This window comes from Nicotiana sylvestris, chromosome 10 (assembly GCF_000393655.2).
Source record: "Nicotiana sylvestris chromosome 10, ASM39365v2, whole genome shotgun sequence".
Lineage (NCBI taxonomy): Eukaryota > Viridiplantae > Streptophyta > Magnoliopsida > Solanales > Solanaceae > Nicotiana > Nicotiana sylvestris.
In genome coordinates this window covers 161,557,722-161,581,629 of record NC_091066.1, presented here as the reverse complement: position 1 = coordinate 161,581,629, position 23,908 = coordinate 161,557,722, and the positions used below count along the sequence as shown (strand labels likewise).

The 23,908-nt window shown below is 35.8% G+C and overlaps 1 protein-coding gene across 1 annotated transcript; it reads right to left on the bottom strand.

Moving 5' to 3' along the window:
* Positions 1–22,619: 22,619 nt before the first annotated feature.
* LOC104245272 (uncharacterized) lies at positions 22,620–23,087 on the bottom strand. The gene has a single exon (XM_009800863.2). It carries the CDS (start codon positions 23,085–23,087, stop codon positions 22,620–22,622), a length of 468 nt encoding a protein of 155 aa, XP_009799165.2.
* Positions 23,088–23,908: the final 821 nt, after the last annotated feature.

Here is a 23,908-nt window from a genome sequence, read left to right as displayed (position 1 = left end):
TGTAGGTTTTTCAGTTTTGGTGTTCTGGTATTTTCTTCTTCGCGTTCGCGGGAGGACCATCGCGAACGCGATGAGTTATTCATGCTGAAGGAAATTTCCTTCTACGTGAATGCGAGACCCAGGTCATGAACGCGAAGCTTTGGGGAGGGAGGGTCTTCTCTTCGCGAAAGCGGACCTGGTATCGCGAACACGAAGGCTTATGAGCCTGGACAGAGGGAGGGGTATTATACCTACGTGAACGCGAAGGCTCGAGGAGTTACTGCTCCGCGAATGCGAGCCCATTTCCGCAAATGCGAAGGTCTCTCAGGCCTAGCTCATCGCGAACGCGATGAGCCTGTCGCGAACGCATAGACCAAATTCGCCCAGTTATTTTTGAGTTCAAAAACAGAATGCATTACGGGAATTTCACCATTTTTCATAAAATTCATCTTCTCCACACCTCTTGGGCGATTTTTGAATAGGAACTTCACCATAGCTTTATAGGTATGTAATCCTAAGCTCGTTTTCTTCCATTTTTATCAACACCCACTAGATTTCTAGACCTAAAATATGAGATTAATGGTAGAAAATTAGGAATTTGGGTAGAGTTAGGGCTTTTTGATTATTTGGGAATTTGACCTCGTTTTGGGGTCGGATTTCAAAACAAATTATATATTCGGGCTCGTGGGTGAATGGGTGATCGGGTTTTGATCCGAACCTCGTGTTTTGACCAAGCGGCCCCGGGATCAATTTTTGACTTTTTGGGAAGAAAGATTAGAAAGCTATAATTAAGCATTGAAATTGGATTGTTTAGCATTTATTGATGTTATTAAGTCAATTATGTCTAGATACAATTGATTTGGAGCCAAATTCAAAAGGAAAAGTGGTGTTTGAGGTTTGAGTTGGTCGTGGAAGTTTGAGGTAAGTGTTTGGTCTAACCTTAGCTTGAGGGATTAGGAGTTGTGTCCTATTTGCTACTTGTTTCTTGTTGAGTACGACGTATAGGCATGGTGACGAGTATCTATACGTTGGTGTCGAGCATGATCGTGAGTCTTGAATTGTAATTTATTGTGTTCTTAAATAATACTACAGATGCTTAATTTGATGACTCTCTATATTGAGCAAGGATCGTGATTATTCTCGTGGAAATTACTTACGACTGCGTATTGGTGTTAGCTGAGGTAGTTAGATGTTGGAACAAGTTTGGTTATTGTTGTTTCTCCCTTGCTGGGATGTTGTTACTTATACTGTCGATTCATTTGCCGGGATAGTGTAGTCCTTTATTGATCCCTTGCCGGGACTCTTGCTATGATTGTTGTTATGGATCTGGTTGCACGCCACAACAATGAGATATTTGGATCGGGTTGCACGCTGCAACAATGATATATTTGGATCGGGTTGCATGTCGCAACAATATTATATGTGGATCGGGTTGCACGCCGCAATAGTGATAAATGATATAGATCGGGTTGCGTACCGCAATAGTGTTGATATATATTGGGATCGGGTTACGCGCCACAACAATTGCTGATACAAAGTGTTTATAAATTGGATACAAATTTCTTATTATTTTGCTGTGGAATCTAAGTTGTTCTTATGTTGTTACTCTTGATTTACTGTTGATATTGGTATACCCCGCAGCATGTACCCCCTCTCATATTTACTTGTTTATTTCTATTTTATTTTTCGATGTATATTAAATAACTGCACAGGTTGTTTGGTAGTCTGGTCCTAGCCTCGTCACTACTTCGTCGAGGTTAGGTTAGGCACTTACCAGCACATGAGGTCGGATTGTGCTGATACTACACTTTGCACTATGTGCAGATCCCAAAGCAGTTCTTGGACCATAGCATACGAGTGGTTGCCTTCAGCCCAGCTAGAGATCCCGAGGTAGTCCTACAGGCGTCCACAGGCCCGATGTTCTCTTCTATTTCATTATGTGTTCTGTTTTCACTTGTATTCGAGACAGATTGTATTTCCTTTTCAGACTCTTGTATGTAGTATTCATAGAGAGTCCGTAATATTGTGACACCGAACTCCGGGTAGAAACGTATGTTGACATTGTAACACTGGTCATGGTTATTATATTAGACTAAGTCTTCCGCTTGATTTCATTTATTGTTAATATTTAAATGTTGATTACATGTTAATTCAGATTGTTAAAAAGGGTTAAAAATGAAAGAGTTAGTAATTTCTATGTTTCGCGGCTTGCCTAGCTTCTACGAGTAGGTGCCATCACGACTCCCGAGGGTGGAAAATCCGGGTCATGACACTTAGCTTAACCTCATGCTTCACTACTCTCCTTTTAATATAATATAGATAGATTTAGTTATGGCTTCTTATTCTCCACTTCTCTTCCCAGGTAAAGTTTGGCCCAAGCCCAAATGACATGTCCATATCACCCAAGGTTGGCCTGGTTATTTGACCCGCTCCATAAATGTGACCTTATTTAGGTATTTATATATATATATATATATATATATATATATATATATATATCAAAAGAGAACATCATATGACTGATCATCCTTAGCCCTGTTTAACTTATTATAACTAAACTAAAAAAACTGGTAATAATAGAAGCATTAGCTACAAATTAAATTGAGATTTAGCTCTCCCCTCCAAGACATAAAACTATGAATTTCTCGTCAAAATCATGAAATGGTCAAATCAATAGTCATAATATTGTTTCCTTCATTTGCAAAGAGGTAATTGAATAAATCAAACTATATATGTCTAAAGACCAGTCAATTATGGCGGAGCCGACTACAGAAAACCATGGAAGTTTACTATGGCAGACCAGCTTACTTGTCCACAACAATATTCTTTTACTATTTACAATTTTACCCTCTCATCGCACTGTTTCTGTAAATTTATCTTAGCCACCATTGACAGCAATCTCTTGATCTCCCTGACAAGAACTCTAAATGGATCACTTCTTGATGATGATTAAACTCTGATAAGACTGCATTTGGCTTTAGAAGATTTCTACATAATGGGCAAGTCATATTGCATCCACAATTCATCCACCTATCCAAACAAACCCTATGAAAAAGATGATCACATCTTATTTCTCTAACTTCTTCTCCTTCTTCAATCTTGCACAAACATATAGCACATTCTACTGAATCCAATTTAGACCCCGAATCGTGCTCATAACGCCTTACCCTAAGCTCATTATTATGATCATGAGGTGTTGTAGCTAAATCTTCAGAAATGGTAGTGAAGTTATAATTACAGGAATGAGAGAATGATTGAAAGAGGACAACATTCCAAGCCCATTTCAAATGAGTAACAATAAAGTCTATGTAGTTTAGTAATTTTGATTGACGAAACATTTGAAATGTTCTTTTAAAGATGGAGCTGAAGATAATACTGAGAAAGAAGAAGGAGATGGCTAATGAAGCTGGACTCATTTTTTTAAGTGATTATTGAACTTCTTGAGATATTACTTTGTTTGGGATTTTCGGCTGTAAGAGAATGCACACTTAGCTATAGCTTTATATAGTTTACTAAAGGGAGGAGTGAGTTGATGTTGAGAAATTATATATATATATATATATATATATATATATATATATATATTTCTAGCAATTAAACATGTGGAATATTTCACCATTTGTATCTCTGTTATTCCATACCATCTTTTATTTCTACTTGTGATGAGGCGGGCGCTTAGAAATTTCTCTTTTAATTAATAAAATATTATGTATATTATTTGTGAGTGCTATTTTGTTGTATGATATGTGGTGTACATTGAATGCCACAATTCAACTGTCTGAAATAGGTCAACAAAAGTGTCCCAACATTTGGGTGCAAAAAAGAGAAAAAAATAAGTGGAGCAAGTTTGATCAAGAATGAGAGTACCACCTAATGGTGGAGTGGGACACATAAAAAATTTCTCTTACCCTTAATCAAGATCTCGAATTCGAGCTCTAAAAATAAAGAAACACCCACTAGGGATCGACCTAACCACTAGAATGCTTCTCCCTTAAATGACCCCTATGCAGCGCGACAATAATTAGTCGGATCAATACGTTCCGACCATTAAATGACTATAAATAATGAGTGAGTGAACTCATTTACGATTGGATAGTCGGCCATACATATGCATAATGGTTACTGAAAATTGGTTAGCTTTTTAAATAGATTATCGCAAAAAGCAAGATCTAATGATCTATATATACACGAGTGTTAAGTCATTTATATTTCAAAATAATGAAATTTCTTAAAGATCAGTTATATATGGATAGGGTTATCAATCACTTACCTGCGGGGCTATTTGGTTTGAAGACAAGTTATGCTAGGATTAAATATCCTGATATTTATTTTTTATTCATTGTGTGATATGTTGTATTAATATTGGGATTGTCAATATCACTACTTTATCCTAAGATAACTTATCCTAAGATAACTTATCCTAAGATTATTATTCCACTCTCTGACATGCATAAGTTATCTCGTATTATTTTTAATTCTGGATAACTTATCCCAGGATTATATTAGTAACCAAACAAGGGATAATACGGTACTAAATTTTTATTTCAGAATTATTTTTGTTTATCCATCAATACCAATCGACCCCTTAGTTTCAACCTTGATTGAGCTTGATCCTGATCAAGTAACTGTAGCAATCCCTTCATAAAACTAGGGCCTCAAGATACAAAAATTTGTTCACACTCCCCATTAGATTCCATAATCCAAATATACTCATTGATTTGATTCGCAAGTCCCCACTATAATTTAACAAATACCATCCCTAGTTCATACATCACCATTCACTTACGACACAAACCATGATAAAACTAATCCCACGCAATGAAATATATGGCTAAATCTCAACGTATATTGCTTGAAAAAGTCCTTAATGATCTCCAATGTGTAATATCTTTGTAAATCTCCATTATCCATAAAATAATATATTAGACTCATCAACTTATATCCCAAGTGAAATGATATTTGGATGAAGGAATTGTCCTTAAATTCATGTTATTGTTGCGGAGAGGTGTGGTCGCGGACTCAGGATGCACGATCACGCTCTACAGTCTTATCTTGTGCATCCATTAAGGTCATGCGATCCAAGATAATGCATCATCAAATGACTCGGTGGAATGATTAGGATCTTTCTATCTTTAGTCACAGGTTTTGAATTTGAATCCTGAGACTAATTTTTTTTATATATATACGAAGATGTTCACACAGTTAGTGCTCCTACTTGGTGTCGATCCAACTTGGTCGAGCAAGTGGATTTCGAATATGTCACGACCCAATTTAGGATTGCGACCGGCGTTTAGGAGCAAGTGCTCCCAAGTAAGCTTTATCGGTAATTTTACAGAAAATCGGACAGAGTTTCCCCTATTTTTGGACCATCCCAAAAATTTTCATGTCTCTAATCAACAAGCAAACATCCTAATATCATACCAAACAATTGACAATTTATCAATTAACCAATACAAGTCTCCACCATAACTAAACCACCAACTAACCACTAGAAATACTAATTTATCTCCAACTATGATAAATGAGAACGATACTCAACATAAGACTATAATAACAAAAAAATACTCATGACACTAAAATAATGACTATGGAGCAACTCTAAAAGTCCAATGAAAAGACCATAACAATAAATAAAATCTCTACCCACGCGAATAAGTGCGACACTCACCGAGAAATATCAACCTGTGCACTCTAATTAACGAAATCCTCGCCTGCGTCAACTGCTGTCTCTATAAAAAAAATATTAGCAGGGAATGAGTTGCTAGCTCAGTGAGTAATAACACTTAACCACAACCATTTTTATTTGGGGACAAGTCATAAACATGCTAGTATCTCAAAGAGAAAATATATAAAAATGCTCTTTCAGAAACAATAAATAATTTTCAGACTCATCACGGTTTTCTTGTAGTAAAATATAATTAACAATTCAGTAATAAGCTCAGTAACCACTGTATACTATCAGTATTCACATTTTGAAAGGTTTCAATGAATCATGTAATCGGTATAACTGTGGACTTCTTCGCAAGAAGTCAAATATAACAGTAGTCCCAACTCGAGGGAAGTCGGTAACGGTATGCTAGTTCTACCTTTCCACTAGCGAGGACTATAACAGTAATTGGTAACTACAAGGTGCACCAGGTCTAATGAACCTGCCGTTAGCTACGGGATCCTTCAATGTCTACTCCCATTTATACTTGTCTCTGTAATCCGTATATACTCGTAAAAACTATTTTAAAACAATATAGGGCATTTCGGTTCTTATCATCATATAATTTCCTTTCGATAATAGTAAATTCAAGTAACGGTAAAACATATCTAGTGACATCAAAAATATTTAAAACAATGGTAATCATGTCAAATAACTATTCGGTCTCATATCGAGTAAAAGACTTGTCCCACATACAACTCAAAATAACAAGTAACATATTCATAATAAAAATCATGTGTAAATCATGCAAGTTATGAAAACACAAATTGCGGTAAGAATACTACTCACAGTACTCGTGTTGAAATACCAAATGCTTCACCTCGAGCAATTCGTACAAATTCCTCCAATCAATCTATAATTACATAATATCGATCTCATATTAATTCTCTTGTTTAGGTTAATTCATGGTTAACTTAGAATGCCCAATCGGGGTTCCTGTTTGAGTCTAATTTGTGACTTTATAATTAATCATAAAACTAATCCATAATTCTATCAATTTCAAACTAATTAGTATGATTTACTCCTCTAAAATTAGACCTATCAGTGCTTAAACCAAACCCTTATAGCCTTGTTATATCCATAGTAATTGTGTGTGTGTGTGTGTGTGTGTGTGTATATATATATATATATATATATATATATATATAAGAAAAAGATATTGAATTCTTTTGTACTACCTAAAATTGTATAAATACTGTGAAATAATTCAACAGATTGGGGAAGAAGGTTAACCTCTTGGGTCGAACGAGAGCTTTAATACATTCAATTTCAACTCTCAATTCTTCTTAAGGCCTTTGTCCAAAGCTTTCTTCTTCTTCTCTTTTCCCCCCTATTTCTTTTCTCTGTTCGTTTCTTATTTTGTTTGTTGTTGCCGGTTTGTTTCTGTGGCGTTTTGCTTCAGAAGGGTTTTTGAAAGCTTTTGTTGAAAGCTTTGTTGTTTTACCTCTTTTCATTCCTTTCAAATGGGTTTCGTCCCTTTTTTTCATGAATTCCCCCTTTTTCTATATTTGTAGATTGTTTCTTATATTATTATTATTATTATTATTATTATTATTATTATTATTATTATTATTATTATTATTATTATTATGACCATATACACCCTTATTAGAAATATAGGGCATTATATTCTCCCCACTTTATGAAATTCGGTCCCCGAATTTAACTCAAGTATGTACCTATAGACTGAAACAAATGGGATAATTCGCTTGCATATCTTTTTCTACTTCCCAAGTAGTTTCTTCAATGGTATGATTTCTCCATAGAACTTTAACGAACACAATTTCTTTTGACCGTAGTTTTCTTATTTGCCTATCAACAACAGCCATTGGCTCCTCCTCGTAAGACAACTTCTCATTGAGTGGTATAATCAGTGCTTCAATCACCTGAGATGAGTCTGATATACATTTTCTTAGCATTGAGACATGAAACACTGGATGAATAAAGGACAACTCAAGAGGAAGTGCCAAACGATAAGCCACAACTCCCACTCGGTCTAGTATCTCATACGGTCCTATAAACTTGGGGCCCAACTTGCCTCTTTTCCCAAACCGCATCACACCTTTCATAGGGGAGACTCGTAGGAACACTTTGTCCCCAATTGTGAACACTAAATCTCTTCTTCTCTTATTATCATAAGACTTTTGTCTACTTTGAGCTATAAGCAATCTCTGTCTGATCAACTGGACCTTGTCCATAGCTTCTTGTACTAGGTCGGGTCCCAATAAATTAGTCTCACCAGCTTCAAACCATCTGATAGGAGAACGACATCTTCTACCATACAATGCTTTGTACGGTGCCATTTGAATACTGGACTGGAAGCTATTGTTGTAAGCAAATTCAGCAAAAGGTAGATAAGCATCTCAACTACCTCCAAACTCAAGAATGCAAGCTATCAACATATCCTCCAAGATCTGTATAGTACGTTCAGACTGCCCGTCTATCTGTGGGTGAAATGCAGTACTAAGATCTACTCATGTACTCAATGCTTCTTGAAAAGATTTCCAAAAGCATAAGGTAAATTGTGATCCTCTATCAGAGATGATGGATATTAGAACTCTGTGAAGTCGGACAATTTCGTTCATAAATATCTATGCATACCTGACACCACCATATGTAGTCTTCGCCGACAAAAAGTGTGCTGATTTTATTAGTCGATCTAATATTACCCACACCAAATCATAACCTCTAAGAGTTCGTGGTAGCCCAGTGACAAAATCCATAGTAATTCTTTCCCATTTCCACTCTAGAATCTCAATTTGTTGTAGTAGTCCTGTTGGGTCACTGATGCTCAGCCTTGACTTGCTGACAAGTCAAACAACTAGAAACAAAGTTAGTAATATCTTTCTTCATACCTTCCCACCAATAAAATTGTTTCAGGTCATGGTACATTTTTGTGGATCCAGGATGTATAGTGTATTTAGAGTTGTGGGCTTCTTCAAGAATAGCATGTCTCAACCCATCTACGTCTGCTACACATAGCTTGTCACCCATTCGAAGAACACCATCACTTTCAACAATCATATCCTTGCTTTTACCAACTAAGGCCTCATCTCTGTATTTACATAATCGTTCATCCTCATATTGGGTGGACTTAATGAGCTCAACTAATGAAGACTTAGCCTGAGCACAAGCCAACAATTCCTCTGAATTTCTGACTATAAATCTGATACCTACATCTTATAGTCTCTAAATTTCTTTGGCCAAAAATCTCTTTGCAGGAGCTATATCTGCCAAACTCCCCATAGATTTTCTGCTCAATGCATCAGCCACCACATTGGCTTTTCCAGGATGATACAAAATAGAACAATCATAGTTTTTGAGTAGTTCCATCCAATGACGCTGCCAAAGATTTAGATCTCTCTGCTGAAAGATATACTTAAGACTTTTATGGTTAGTATAAATCTCACAAGTTTCGCCATATAGATAATGTCTCTAAAATTTTAGAGCAAATACCACTGCAGCCATCTCCAAATCATGTGTAGGGTAGTTTTGCTCGTACCTTTTCAATTGTCTCGAAGCATAAGTAATAACATGACCATTTTGCATGAGAACATATCCTAATCCCACCCTCAAAGCATCACAAAATACTGTAAATCCTCCGGAACCTGATGGTAAGGCTAATATCGGTGCAGTTGTCAAACACGTTTTGCGTTTCTGAAAGCTCAGCTCACATTCCTCTGTCCATTGAAACTTTGCATTTTTCTGTGTTAGCTTGGTCAGTGGCGCTGCTATTCTGGATAAATCCTGCACAAAACGCCTGTAATAGCCTGCTAAGCCTAAAAAGCTGCGGATCTCTGTAGGAGAAGTAGGTCTGGGCCATTAATGCACAGCTTCAGTCTTCTTAGGATCTACCATAATTCCATCTTTGGATACAACATGCCCCAAAAGTACTACCGAGTCTAGCCAGAATTCACACTTCGAGAACTTATCACAAAGCCGATGTTCTCGCAATGTCTGTGACATAGTCCTGAGATGATTCTCGTGTTCTCCTTGGCTACGAGAATATATCAGGATATCATCAATAAATACTATTACAAATCTATCCAGAAACAGCTTGAACGCCCTATTCATTAAATCCATGAATGCAGCTGGAGCATTTGTCTATTCGAAAGGCATCACAAGGAACCCATAGTGCCCGTATCGAGTTCTGAAGGTAGTCTTAGAAATATCTTCATCTTTGATTCTAAGTTGATGATAACCAGAACGGAGGTCAATCTTTGAAAAGTGGGCAGCTCCTTGTAACTGATCAAACATGTCATCTATACGAGGCAAAGGATATTTATTGCATATTGTTATCTTGTTCAACTGCTTGTAGTCAATGCACAATCTCAGGGATCCTTCTTTCTTCTTTACGAACAGTACTGGTGCACCCCATGGTAATACGCCAGGTCTAATAAAACCCTTATCTAACAAATCTTGTAACTGTTACTTTAACTCCCTTAACTCTGTTGGTGCCATTCGATATGGGGGTATCGATATGGGCTGTGTCTCAGGTAGCAAATCAATACCAAAGTTTATTTCTCGTATTGGAAGCAATCCTAGTAAATCCTCAGGAAATACACCACAAAATTCTCTCATTACTGGTACATTTTCTATACTAACTGTTTCCTTGCTTGTATCATTTACAATAGCTAAGAGACCCAAGCAACCTTTCTTCAGAAGTCGTTGAGCCTTCAAAAAAGATACAATTTTGCAAGTCTCTGGAACCTGACTCCCTCTTAGAACAAAACTGGATTCATTTGGTATCTCAAACTTAACTATCTTTGCATGACAATCGACTATACATAGCAAGAAGATAACCAATCCATTCCCATCAGCATGTCAAAGTCAATCATATCAAGTACAATAAGGTCAGCTAGAGTATCTCTACCCTTAACCCGAATCTGGCAAGCACGATACACGTATTCAGCTAATAGAGACTCTCCAACAGGAGTAGCAACTAGAAAAGGATCATTCAATAGATCGGGTTGTCTACTAAATCTCAAAGCAAAGTACAAGGACACATAGGAGTGAGTAGATCACGGATCAATCAACGCAAATGCATCAAATGAACAGATAGAAAGAATACCTGTAACCACTGCATTCGAGGCCTGAGAATCCTGTCTAGTAAATGCAAAAACTCTCGCCTTACCAGCATTTCATTGTCCTTGATTCACAGTAGCACGGTCTCCAGCACCTCGACCTATATTTCTTGTACCTGTAGCACCTGAAGTATTACGAGTAGTTTGAGTCAGTGAAGCTGACTGAATAGAAGCCTTGTTGAAATTTCTCGGAGGCTGAGGGCAATCCCTCAAGTGATGTCCCAACTGGCCACACCGAAAGCACTCTCTAGTTAGAACACGACATTGGCCCAAATGTGATCTACCACACGTCTAGCAGACTAGAGTAGTGGCATATATCTGCCCAAAATTACGATGTCCAGCAGATGATGGTCCCTTATTACCTTGTCTATAATGTGGTCTGCATGTGGACTGTGAAGACATGTGTGTCCCTGTCTGAGAACCCTATTGTTGTTGTTGTCCCTGATTTCCTACTCTTCTATTTTCACTAAAACCACCACTGAAAGCCCCTCCTGTCTTGGCCTTCTTACGTAAATTACTAGCTGGCTCCTCACGTCCCTTGTTTTCAATCTTTTTAGCAAGGTCGACTACATTAGAGTAGGATAAAGTCTTCATTTGTAGGGCTACTGCAGTGTATAGACGGCCAACCAATCCATCAACAAACCTCTGAACTCGAGCTTCTTCGGTAGGCACTAAGTGAGGAGCATATATAGCCAGCTTATAGAACTTATTGTTATAAGTTGACACATCCATATCTGGAGTCTGAACCATTCTCTCAAAGTCTCTAGCATATTGTTGCATTAGATTGTCTGGAAGAAAATGATTCTTGAACAACTTAGTGAACTCGTCTCATGTCAGTGGTGGCGCTCCTGCTGGCCTTCCTAGCAATACCGTTTCATACCATGTGTTGGCCATATCCTCTAGTTTGTATGTTGCAAGCTCCATGGCTCTCTCACTAGAACATCCAAGAGCATGTAATACCTTAAGTGTCCCATCCAAGAAACTTTGAGGATCTGCTGAATTATCGGAACTTGTGAATTTTGGTGACTTCAATTTCAGAAACTCTTGTAGGGATACTTCCTTATTCCTGAAAGTCCGAGTCTGTACAGGTTTTTGTGTCTGTAAAGTAGCCTGAGAAGCTGAACTTCCTCCCTCAGTAGGCACCAATGCCTCTAACACATTCAATAACCTTGCCAATGCATCTGCAGGTAAAACAACAGTAGGTACAATAGTTGACACAGGTGGTGGAGCGTTCTGAACTCCCTGCTCTTGCACTTGATCTGGCATAACAGCTTGGGTTTGACACATGTTCCCAACTTGAGGTTGAGGAGCAGTCTGTCTTCTTGTTTGATGAACCCCAACTTGACTGCCACCCCCCGTAGCACCACGTCCAGCAGATGAGAGTGTGTGTGTCCTATCCATCTGCAAAAGAATTATTCCAAAGTCAATCTCAAGTTATCTCAACGCACGATCAAAGAATGAAAGAAGTGAAAACATTCCTAGATGTTCAGTATCCTCAAGATCGTAAGTATAGGTGCCTACATACCCATGAACAAGACTCTACTAAACATTGATCCATGCCTCAGGACTTAAAGACTAAGATCTGATACCAACTTTGTCACAACCCAATTTAGGATTGTGACCGGCGCTTAGGAGCAAGTGCTCCCAAGTAAGCCTCATCGGTAATTTTACAGAAAATCGGACAGAGTTTCCCCTATTTTTGGACCATCCCAAAAATTTTCCTGTCTCTAATCAACAAGCAAACATCCTAATATCATACCAAACAATTGATAACTTATCAATTAACCAATACAAGTCTCCACCATAACTAAACCACCAACTAACCACTAGAAATACTAATTTATCTCCAATTTTGATAAATGAGAACGATACTCAACATAAGACTATAATAATAAAATAATACTCATGACACTAAAATAATGACTATGGAGCGACTCTAAGAGTTCAATGAAAAGACCATAACAATAAATAAAATCTCTACCCACGCGAACAAGTGCGAGGCTCACCGAGAAATATCAACTTGTGCGCTCTAATTAACGAAATCCTCGCCTGTGTCAACTGATATCACTGTAAAAGAAAATTAGCGAGGAATGAGTCTCTAGATCAATGAGTAATAACACTTAACCACAATCGTTTTTATTTGGGGACAAGTCAGAAACTTGCTAGTATCTCAAAGAGAAAATATATAAAAATGCCGTTTTAGAAACAATAAAAGAAATTCAGTCTCATCACGCTTTTCTTGTAGTAAAATATAATTAACAAATTCAGTAATAAGCTCGGTAACCACTGTATACTATCAGTATTCATATTTTGGGAGGTTTCAATGAACGAATCATGTAATCGGTATAACTGTGGACTTCTTCGCAAGAAGTCAAATATAACGGTAGTCCCTACTCTAGGGAAGTCGGTAGCGGTATGCTAGTTCTACCTTCCCACTAGCGAGGACTATAACGGTAATCGGTAATTACAAGGTGCACCAGGTCAACGAACTCGCCGTTAGCTACGGGATCCTTCAATGTCTACTCCCATTTATACTTGTCTATGTAATTCGTATATACTCGTAGAAACTATTTTAAAACAATATAGGGCATTTCGGTTCTTATCAAATCATATAATTTCCTTTCGATAACAGTAAATTCAAGTAACGGTAAAACATACCAAGTGATATCAAGAATATTTAAAACAACGGTAATTATGTCAAATAACTATTCGGTCTCATATCGAGTAAAAGACTTGTCCCACATGCAACTCACAATAATCAGTAATATATTCATATTAAAAATCATGTATAAATCATGCAATTTATGAAAACACAAATTGCGGTAAGATTGTTATTCACAGTACTCGTGCCGAAATACCAAATGCTTCGCCTCGAGCAATTCGTACAAATTCCTCCAATCAATCTATAATTACATAATATCGATCTCATGTTAATTCTCTTGTTTAGGCTAATTCATGGCTAACTTAGAATGGCCAATCATCGGGGTTCCGGTTTGAGTCTAATTTGTGAATTTACATTTAATCATAGAACTAGTCCATAATTCTATCAATTTCAAACTAATTAGTATGATTTACTCCTCTAAAATTAGACCTATCAGTGCTTAAACCAAACCCTTACAGCCTTGTTATATCCATAGTAATTGTGTGTGTGTGTATGTATATGTATATATATATATATATATATATATATATATATATATATATATATATATATATATATATATATATTCTTTTGTACTACATAAAATTGCATAGATGCGGTGAAATAATTCAACAGATGAGGGGAAGAAGGTTAACCTCTTGAGTCGAAGGAGAGCTTTAATACTTTCAATTTCAACTCTCAATTCTTCTTAAGGCCTTTGCCCAAAGCTTTCTTCTTCTTCTTCTTCTTCTTCTTCTTCTTCTTCTTCTATTCGTTTCTTATTTTGTTCGTTGCTGCCGATTTGTTTCTGTGGCTTTTTGCTTCAGAAGGGTTTTTGAAAGCTTTATTGTTTTACCTCTGTTCATTCCTTTCTAATGAGCTTCGGCCCTTTTTTCATGAATTCCCCCTCCCCCCTTTTTTTATTTGTAGATTGTTTCTTATGTTATTATTATTATTATTATTATTATTATTATTATTATTATTATTATTATTATGACCATATACACCCTTAGTAGAAATATAGGGTATTACAGAATACTGAACTGATAAATAGAAAAGTTTAGGGGTAAGGCGACTGGGTATGACCGTACTTGGGGGATCTTGGGTGTGAGTTTTTACAAACTTAGTTTTAGTGTTATGATCATATCTTTTTTTAATTTTAAAATTGTAAAGCAACATGATGCCCTATTTTATGTAAAATGTTGAGTTCGCACAAGAAAGGATTAACTTATAGTTTTGGGAATTAAGCGAGTTAATACTGCACATATTTTTCATGGGTGTGATAAATTTTTTTAAAGAAAAAAAGCTTCTAACAAGAGAAGTACTAGAAGTTATATTGAGATTTCTAGTCTCCTCTCCAAGTAAATACAACATTCAGATATGAATTTTCTCATTAAAATGAAATAGATCTAATCATGTCATATTGTTTCCTTAATTTGAAAAGAATCACCAAATAAATTGAATAAATCAAACTAAGTCAATTATGGCGGAGCCGATGCTGAAGAAAACCATGTACTCATACAAATGACCATGGCCGGCCAGCTTCCATGTCCACAAGAATACTTTTATTATTTACATTTTTTCTTTTACGGGTTCAAGCCGTTTAAGCAGTCACTAATTCTTCGGATCATGCGTAAACACGAAATACTTTGTACTATCACGCTACCTTTCTAGTGCTTGCTGCGCTTCTTCTGTAAATTTATCTTAGCCACCATTGACAGAGATCTCTTGATCTCCCCGACAAGAAATCTAAACGGATAACTTCTTGATGATGATTAAGCTCAGAAAAGAGTACTGCATTTGGCATTAGATGATTTCTACATAATGGGCAAGTCATATTGCGTCCACAATTCATCCACCTATCCAAGCAAACCCTATGAAAAACATGATCACATCTCAACTCTCTAACTTCTTCTCCTTCTTCAATCTTGCACAAACATATAGCACATTCCACTGAATCCAAATTAGTCCCCAAATCGTGCTCGAAACGCCTTATTATTCTAAGCTCATTATTATGATCATGAGGTGTTGTAGCTGCCCTGCAATTACAACCTCCTGTGGTGATAGGGTGTTTTGCTTGACCCCTACCCTGTATATTGATGAGACAAATATTGCAATGGAGAGCGATACAAAACCAAAAATCTCCTAGAACTACTAGCTCCACAAAAAAAAAAACATAATATTGGACTAACCAATAAACAAAATGTGCAAGTTTAAAAGTGGAAAGTTACTAAATGAGATCCTCTCGAATTTGAGTCCTAAGCAGTTTACCTCTCATAATGGTCCTACCTGGTATCGGTCCAAATTGGTCGAGCAAGTGGACTTTCAATACTGAATGGATAAATAGAAAAAATTGTGGGGGGCGGGGGGGGAGGGGGGAGAGATAGGAAAACTAAAATTAGGATAAACTCCGGCCGTTACGAAAAAATGTGATCTTGGATTAAATGTAAAATGCTGAATCGCTTAAAAAATGATTAACATATGGTTGTGGAAATTACACGAGTTAATACTGTAAGTTATTTCTTACGTGTATATATGGCCCAATAAGATTAGGTCCATAATTAATATTTAATTAATGAGTAAATCTCATTTGTCCGATCGGTTACTTGATGAACGTACCGGGTTAAATAAGAACCTTTATAAATTGGTCATCTCCACACCCATTAGGGTTACCGTATTTTTTTATTCTCTCTTCCATCACTAAAGTCGGCGGTAACATAAAGTTAGGGCAAGGGGCGAGAAACCGATTATCAATTAACGCTTCCGCTTCAAGATAATGAATTCCGCTTCAGGTATTTTTTCTGTAACGATTTTGTGTAAGATTATCATGTTCAAAATCCTGGTGTAAATTAAGTTTGTGCTTACATGTGGTATCGGTAACCTAGATTTTGAATGAATAATATTCGTAAACAAATTTTACATATTTGTGAACCGCTTCAGAAATCATGTGCTACCTTCGGCAATTAGAAATTTTTTCTTCTTTATTTTAAACTTTCAATCATGATTGCTGGGATTCTAAATCTTGGTTGATAGATGATAAAATAATAAATAAATCAAAAGGCAAACAACTGAAAGTTCTTCTAAGTCTTAACTGTAATTGTCTCTTTCCGAATAACAAAAGTCTAAACCAATATTATCCATTGCTGTTCACTGTTTTAATTGGTTAAAACTTGATGTTTATTATTATTCTTCAAAAGTGGCTTGAAAATATTTTTCCAGTATAGAACAACTTTGGTGTCAGAAGTTGCGTTAATGTGCAAGAATTTGATGAAACATGAATATTGTTAATGATGCCCTATTGTTGCGATTCTGTTTAAACCCACTAACTTTTGCCCAATAAATTTAGTTTCGCCAATCCTAGTAAGGAGCCAATTAATAATTGGTGAGACTGATTTTAGGTCCTTCCAGTATGACATAATTAATTTTCTTGGGCCATGAATAATTTGTTTTGGGCTATTAAGTTGGTAAAGCCATTTATTATTTATTTTATGTATGTGATTAATGTTTATATAGTTTGTTAGACACCAAAATGATCAAAATAGATTGTTTAAAATATTCACATGCATAAAATATTCTGATATTTATTTTATGTGTGCATTTATGTTTATATAGTTTGTTAGTCGCCAAAGTGACCAAACTAGTATGTTTTAGAAATATGCATACATAAAATTATAGTTTATCCATGAAATTAATATAATGCCTATAATTTTAAAATGGTGGATAAATTAATTTTCACTATTGCTAGAACTTAAGGATTTACCCAAAGGTGTATCAATTATTCTATGAATAGTGAATATGATGAGGTAAATTAATATTCTTAGTCAAATATATATTGTCTGTCCAAAGATGGCATATATATTTGGTTAAAAATATTTAATTATCTATTAAGACTAAATGGAATTTAAATTATGATAGTGTATCGTATTATTTACCAAAAGGAGAACTGCGATATCATTTAACTGTTTTGTTGAATCTATATTGATTTGTGAGCGTGTATTATCTATTTTTCAACTATTCCTTTTCATTTGCTTGCTTCGTCTGTTACTGTGTTCAATAGATTAAACTTCTCTGAATGGCGTGAACAAGTCCAGTTCCACTTAGGTATGATGGATCTTGACTTGGCTCTGCTCAATGATAAGCCCGCTGCCATTACTGATTCGAGCAGTGCAGATGAGAAGTCTTTCTATAAAGCATGGGAACTCTCTAACAAGATAAGCCTTATATTTATGCGAATGAATATTGCCAACAACATTAAGAGTACTATTCCACAAACAGAAAGTGCTAGGGAATACCTGAAGTTTCTGGAAGAATGTTTTCGTTCTACAGATAAGTCTCTCACTGGTACACTAATGGCTGAACTCACGACCATGAAGTTTGATGGGCCGCGTAGTATGCAAAACCATATCGTCTAGATGACTAACATTGCAACAAGACTTCAGACCTTGGGGATGAAAGTGGATGACTCCTTCTTGGTTCAGTTTAGTCTGAACTTGGTACCTCCTGAGTATGGACCTTTTCAAATTAACTATAACACTATTAAGGATAAGTGAAATGTTAGTGAATTGTACAGTATGCTTACTCAAGAGAAATCAAGACTGAAGAAACAAGGGTGTCACTCAATTAACCGCATGGGTCAAGGAGCTGGTAAAGGACTTAAAGTGAAGGCCAACAAGTTCAAGAAGAAGAAAGCACCTGCTAAAGCTCAACAGGATGCTAACAAGGAACATAAGGCAGATACGTGTCGTTTCTGTAACAAGGAAGGACACTATCAGAAAGATTGCCTGAAACGTAAAGCTTGGTTCGAAAAGAAAGGTACAATTAGTGCTTTTGTATGTTTCGAATCAAATTTAGTAGAAGTTCCTAATAATACTTGGTGGCTTGATTCTGGTGTAACTGCTCATGTATCTACTACGTTGTAGGGATTCTTTACGATGCAAACTACAAATCCAAGTAAGGGTTTCTTGTTCATGGAAAATCGTATGAAAGCTCCAATTGAAGGCATAGGGACTTATCGTTTGATCATGGAGACTGAACGTCACCTTGATCTATTACTGACTCTTTAAGTACCTTCAGTTTCTAGGAATTTGATTTCTCTTTCAAGACTTGATGTTTCTGGATTTGATTTAAAGTTTGGAAATAGATGTTTCAATTTATATAAGAATGCTATTTTTTATGGTTTTGGTTTTCTTAGTGATGGTTTATAAAAAATGAAAATCGATATTGGTTTTTCTGAATCCCTTCTTACTATTCAAGATAATGTTGGAATTAAACGTAGTTCACTAGTTGAACGGTCTGCCTACTTGTGGCATAGACGTTTGGGTCATATATCCAAAGAAAGGTTAGAAAGATTAGTAAAGAATGAGATTCTTCCGAATCTAAATTTTACTGATCTTACTATATGTTTGGATTGCATTAAGGAAAAGCAAACCAAGCATAGTAAGAAAGGTGCCACAAAAAGCACCCAGCTTCTTGAAATTATACACACCGATATTTGTGGACCTTTTGATGTTCCATATTTTGGCGGAGAGAAATATTTTATCACTTTTTCCAATGATTTTTCACTTTATGGATACATCTATTTGCTGAAAGAAAAATCTCAAGCAACAGATGCTCTTAAGGTATTTGTTAATGAGGTTGAAAGGCAATTAGATAGAAAGGTGAAAATCATTAGGTCAGATAGAGGTGGTGAATATTATGAAAAGTATAATGAATCAGGACAATGTCCAGGTCCATTTGCAAAGTTCATCGAGGAACGTGGCATATGTGCACAATATACTATGCCAGGAACACCTCAACAAAATGGTGTTGCAGAAAGGCGTAATCGAACACTTATGGATATGGTTATGAGCATGATAAGTAATCCCTCATTACCCAAATCATTGTGGATGTATGCTCTTAAAATCGATGTATATTTATTAAACAGGGTTCCTAGTAAGGCAGTTCCAAAGACCACTTTTGAACTATGGACATGAAGGAAACCTAGTTTAAGGCACCTGCATGTTTGGGGTTGCCCAGCGGAAGCTAGAGTTTATAATCCACAAGAAAAGAAATTAGATTCTCGAACAGTAAGTGGTTACTTTATTGGTTACCCAGAGAAATCTAAAGGGTATGTGTTTTACTGTCCAAACCATAGTTCGAGAATTGTTGAAATCGGTAATGTAAGATTCATTGAGAATGGTGAAGTTAGTGGGAGTGTTGAAAAGCAAAGTGTGGAAATTAAAGATGTGAGGGTCAATATTCTATTACCCAGAAATATGCCTATTTCCACACAAATACCAAATATTGTTCCAGTTGTTGAAGAATACTTTGACAATACCAAGCAACATTTGGATGAAATACTTCATGAAGAAACTAACTCACAAACATCTGACACAAATGAACCACAAGAAATGCCATTAAGAAAATCTCAAATAGTTAGAAAACGACTACTTCAGATGATTACGTGGTTTATTTGCAAGAGTCAGATTTTGACATTGGTTTTAATAAGGATCCGATTTTATTTTCACAAGACATAGAAAGTAATGAATCTAACAAATTGATTGATGTCATGAAGGAAGAGTTAAAATCCATGGAATACAATAAAGTGTGGGATCTTGTTGAATTGCCAGAAAGTTCTAAAAGAATCAGGTGTAGATGGGTCTTTAAGACCAAACGCCATTCAAATGGCAATATAGAGAGATACAAAGCCATACCTGTTGCCAAGGGTTATACTCATAAAGGAGGCATTGATTATAAAGAGACTTTTTCGCTGGTCTCAAAGAAAGACTCGTTAAGAATTATTATGGCTTTGGTGGCTCATTGTGATTTAGAGTTACACCAAATTGATGTGAAAACTGCCTTTCTTAATGGAGACCTCGAGGAGGAAGTTTATATGGACCAACCAAAAGGTTTCGAAATTAAAGGAAAAGGTCAAATGGTGTGTAAACTGAAGAAGTCAATATATGGACTTAAACAAGCCTCACCACAATGGTATATAAAGTTTAATGATACCATAACGTCTTTTGAATTTGTGAAAAATATTGTTGATTAGTGTATATACCAAAATATTAGTGGGAGCAAGTTTATGTTTTTAGTCCTATATGTTGATGATATCCTACTTGCTGCTAATGATTTAGGCATATTGCGTGAGACTAAAGATTGTCTCTCTAAGAATTTTGAAATGAAAGATATGGGTGAGGCATCATATGTGATAGGAATAGAAATATTCCGTGATAGATCACAAGGATTATTGGGATTGTCTCAGAAAGGCTATATCGAAAGAGTTCTAGAGAGATTTAATATGAACAATTGTTCAGTAGGAATTGTTCCAATTCAAAAAGGGGACAAATTTAGTCTCATGCAATGCCCTAAGAATGATGTAGAACGAAAAGAAATGGAATCAATTCCTTACTCTTCACTTGTTGGTAGTCTGATGTATGCTCAGATTTGCACAAGACTGGATATTAGTTTAGCGATCGGAATGATAGGAAGATATCAGAGTAACCCAGGAATTGATTACTGGAAAGCTGCAAAGAGAGTTTTGAGGTACCTGAAAGGAACGAAGGATTACATGCTCATGTATAAGAAATCCAAGCATTTGGAAGTTGTTGGATACTCGGATTCAGATTTCGCTGGATGTATTGACACTAGAAAATCCACGTTTGGTTATTTGTTCCAATTAGCTGAAGGAGCAATATCGTGGAAGAGTACCAAACAGTCTGTCATTGCTGCATCCACGATGGAAGCAAAATTTGTGGCATGTTTTGAAGCCACAATTCATGCATTATGGCTGCGAAACTTTATTTCAAGACTTGGGGTTGTCGACACCATTACCAAGCCGCTGAAAATTTACTGTGATAATTCTGCAGCAGTATTCTTCTCCAAGAACGATAAGTACTCCAAAGGTGCCAAACATATGGAATTAAAGTACTTTACCGTCAAGGAGGAAGTTCAGAAACAAAGAGTGTCACTTGAGCATATTAGAACTGATCTCATGATTGAAGATCCGTTAACGAAAGGTTTACCACCAAAGATATTTAAAGAACATATACATAGAATGGGTCTTGGCTGCATTTATGATTGATGTATTTATGATGTTTTGACACTCTGAGTTCATTTATGTGTTTCTGATATACATTAGTAATTTCCTGTTTCTCATAATGGTGTACACTTTATTATTTTGAGATATTACAGGATAAGTCTCAATGAGACATTATTGTGGACTATAATATTTTATAGCTTATGGACCTGATACGATGAATTGCTAATGTTGTAGTATGTGGAAGGGAGTATGTAGACATATTATATATAACCGCCATAACTCACATTTAGTAGTTTATCGTATTATGGTATTTATGATGGACATTATAGAAGAGATTTTTTTATGCGCAACTAATGTCCCTATATTAAATATTAATATTATGTGATTACTGGGCCAAATGGGAGAATGTAAGTTATTTCTTATGTGTATATATGGCCCAATAAGATTAGGCCCATAATTAATATTTAATTAATGAGCAAATCTCATCCGTCTGATCGGTTACTTGATGGACGTACCGAATTAAATAAGAACATCTATAAATTGGTCATCTCCCCACCCATTAGGGTTACCATATTTTTTTTATTCTCTCTTCCATCACTAAAGTCGGTGGTAACGTACAGTTAGGGCAACGGGCGAGAAACCGATTACCGATTAACGCTTCCGCTTCAAGATAATAGATTCCGCTTCAGGTATGTTTTCTCTAACGATTTTGTGTAAAATTACCATGTTCAAGATCCCGATATAAATTAAGTTTGTGCTTACAAATACCGTACTCTTTATTTTTATCATGGGGTGAGAAATTAAAAGAAGCTTCTAACAAGTGAGTACTAGCAATTCCAACCTTCAATATGAATTTATTCGTTAAAAATGAAATTGATCAAATCATGATTCCTTAATTTGAAAAGATGTTATCACCAAAATAAATTGAATAAATCAAACTAAGCCAAAATCCCAGTCAATTATGGCCATGGACTCGTACAAATGAACATGGCCGGCCAGCTTCCATGTCCACAACAATACTTTTATTATTTACATTTTTTCTTTCGTGAGTTCAAGCCATGGAAATAGTCATTAATATTTGCATTATGATAGGTTGTCTTCATTACTCCCTTGGGGTGCAACCCTTCTCCGGATCATGCGTGAAAACGAGATGCGTGACACCCTTCCCAATACGGCGCTTCTGTAAATTTATCTTATCCACCATTGACAGCGATCTCTTGATCTTCCTGACAAGAAATCTAAATGGATAACTTCTTGATGATGATTAAGCTCAAAGGAGAGTACTGCATTTGGCTTTAGATGATTTCTACATAATGGGCAAGTCATATTGCGTCCACAATTAATCCATCTATCCAAACAAACCCTATGAAAAACATGATCACATCTCAACTCTCTAACTTCTTCTCCTTCTTCAATCTTGCACAAACATATAGCACATTCCACTGAATCCAAATTAGACCCTGAATCGTGCTCGAAACGCCTTATTCTAAGCTCATTATTGTGATCATGAGGTGTTGTAGCTGCATCTTCTGAAATGGCAGTGAAGTTGTAATTACAAGAATGAGAGAAAGATTGAAATAGGACGACATTCCAAGCCCATTTCAAATTTATAACAATAAAATCTATATATTTTAGTAATTTTGATTGAGGAAACATTTGAAATGCTTTTTTAAAGATGTAGCTAAAGATAATACATAGAAAGAAGATGGAGATGGCTAATGAAGATGGACTCATTTTCCTTTCTTTTGTTTTAAGTGATTGTTGAAATCTTGAGAGATAATTAAGTTGGGGTTTGGGATTTTGCTGTAGGGGAATAATATGCACACTTAGGTTTATATAGTTATCTAAAGGCAGTTCCTAGATAACTGAACTGATATTAAAATAATATTATGTAATTATTTGCATTATACATGTTGTACACAAAGTTTGAATATAGGGCAACTGATTTTGACTTACACTTAGGAAAATGCATGTGTTGCGCCGTCTTTGTTGTCAAGAATAAATAGTTTCAACCTTGTACTACACTGGCTTTTATTAAATATTTGCTTCATAATTTTCTTGTTTATAATTTCTGACCAAATACATAAAGTAAAATGTTACAAAGAAGGAACGTATTAATCTTATATATCTTATTTTATAGTTTTTGGAAATGGAGATGAAAGAAGTATCTAGCCTGCAAAGTACAATAAAAAATAATTTGACTATTATAGTAATTTTTTATTTTATGAAAGCCTTAAGTAGATTTGATCTTCATTTACAAGATGGGCAGTATAACCATTTCAGAAAAAGGAGAAAAAAACTATAGAAATCGAACAAGTTTAAATTCGATGAATTGTTAGTATAAAAAGATATTTATTCAACCAACTCAACACAATTAAAAGTAACTGTATATAATAATTATTGATTGATAACTTAGAAAAAGTGGCAAGTAATCGATTTAAACCTTAGTATAGCGTTAAAAATGTTTTATAAAACTA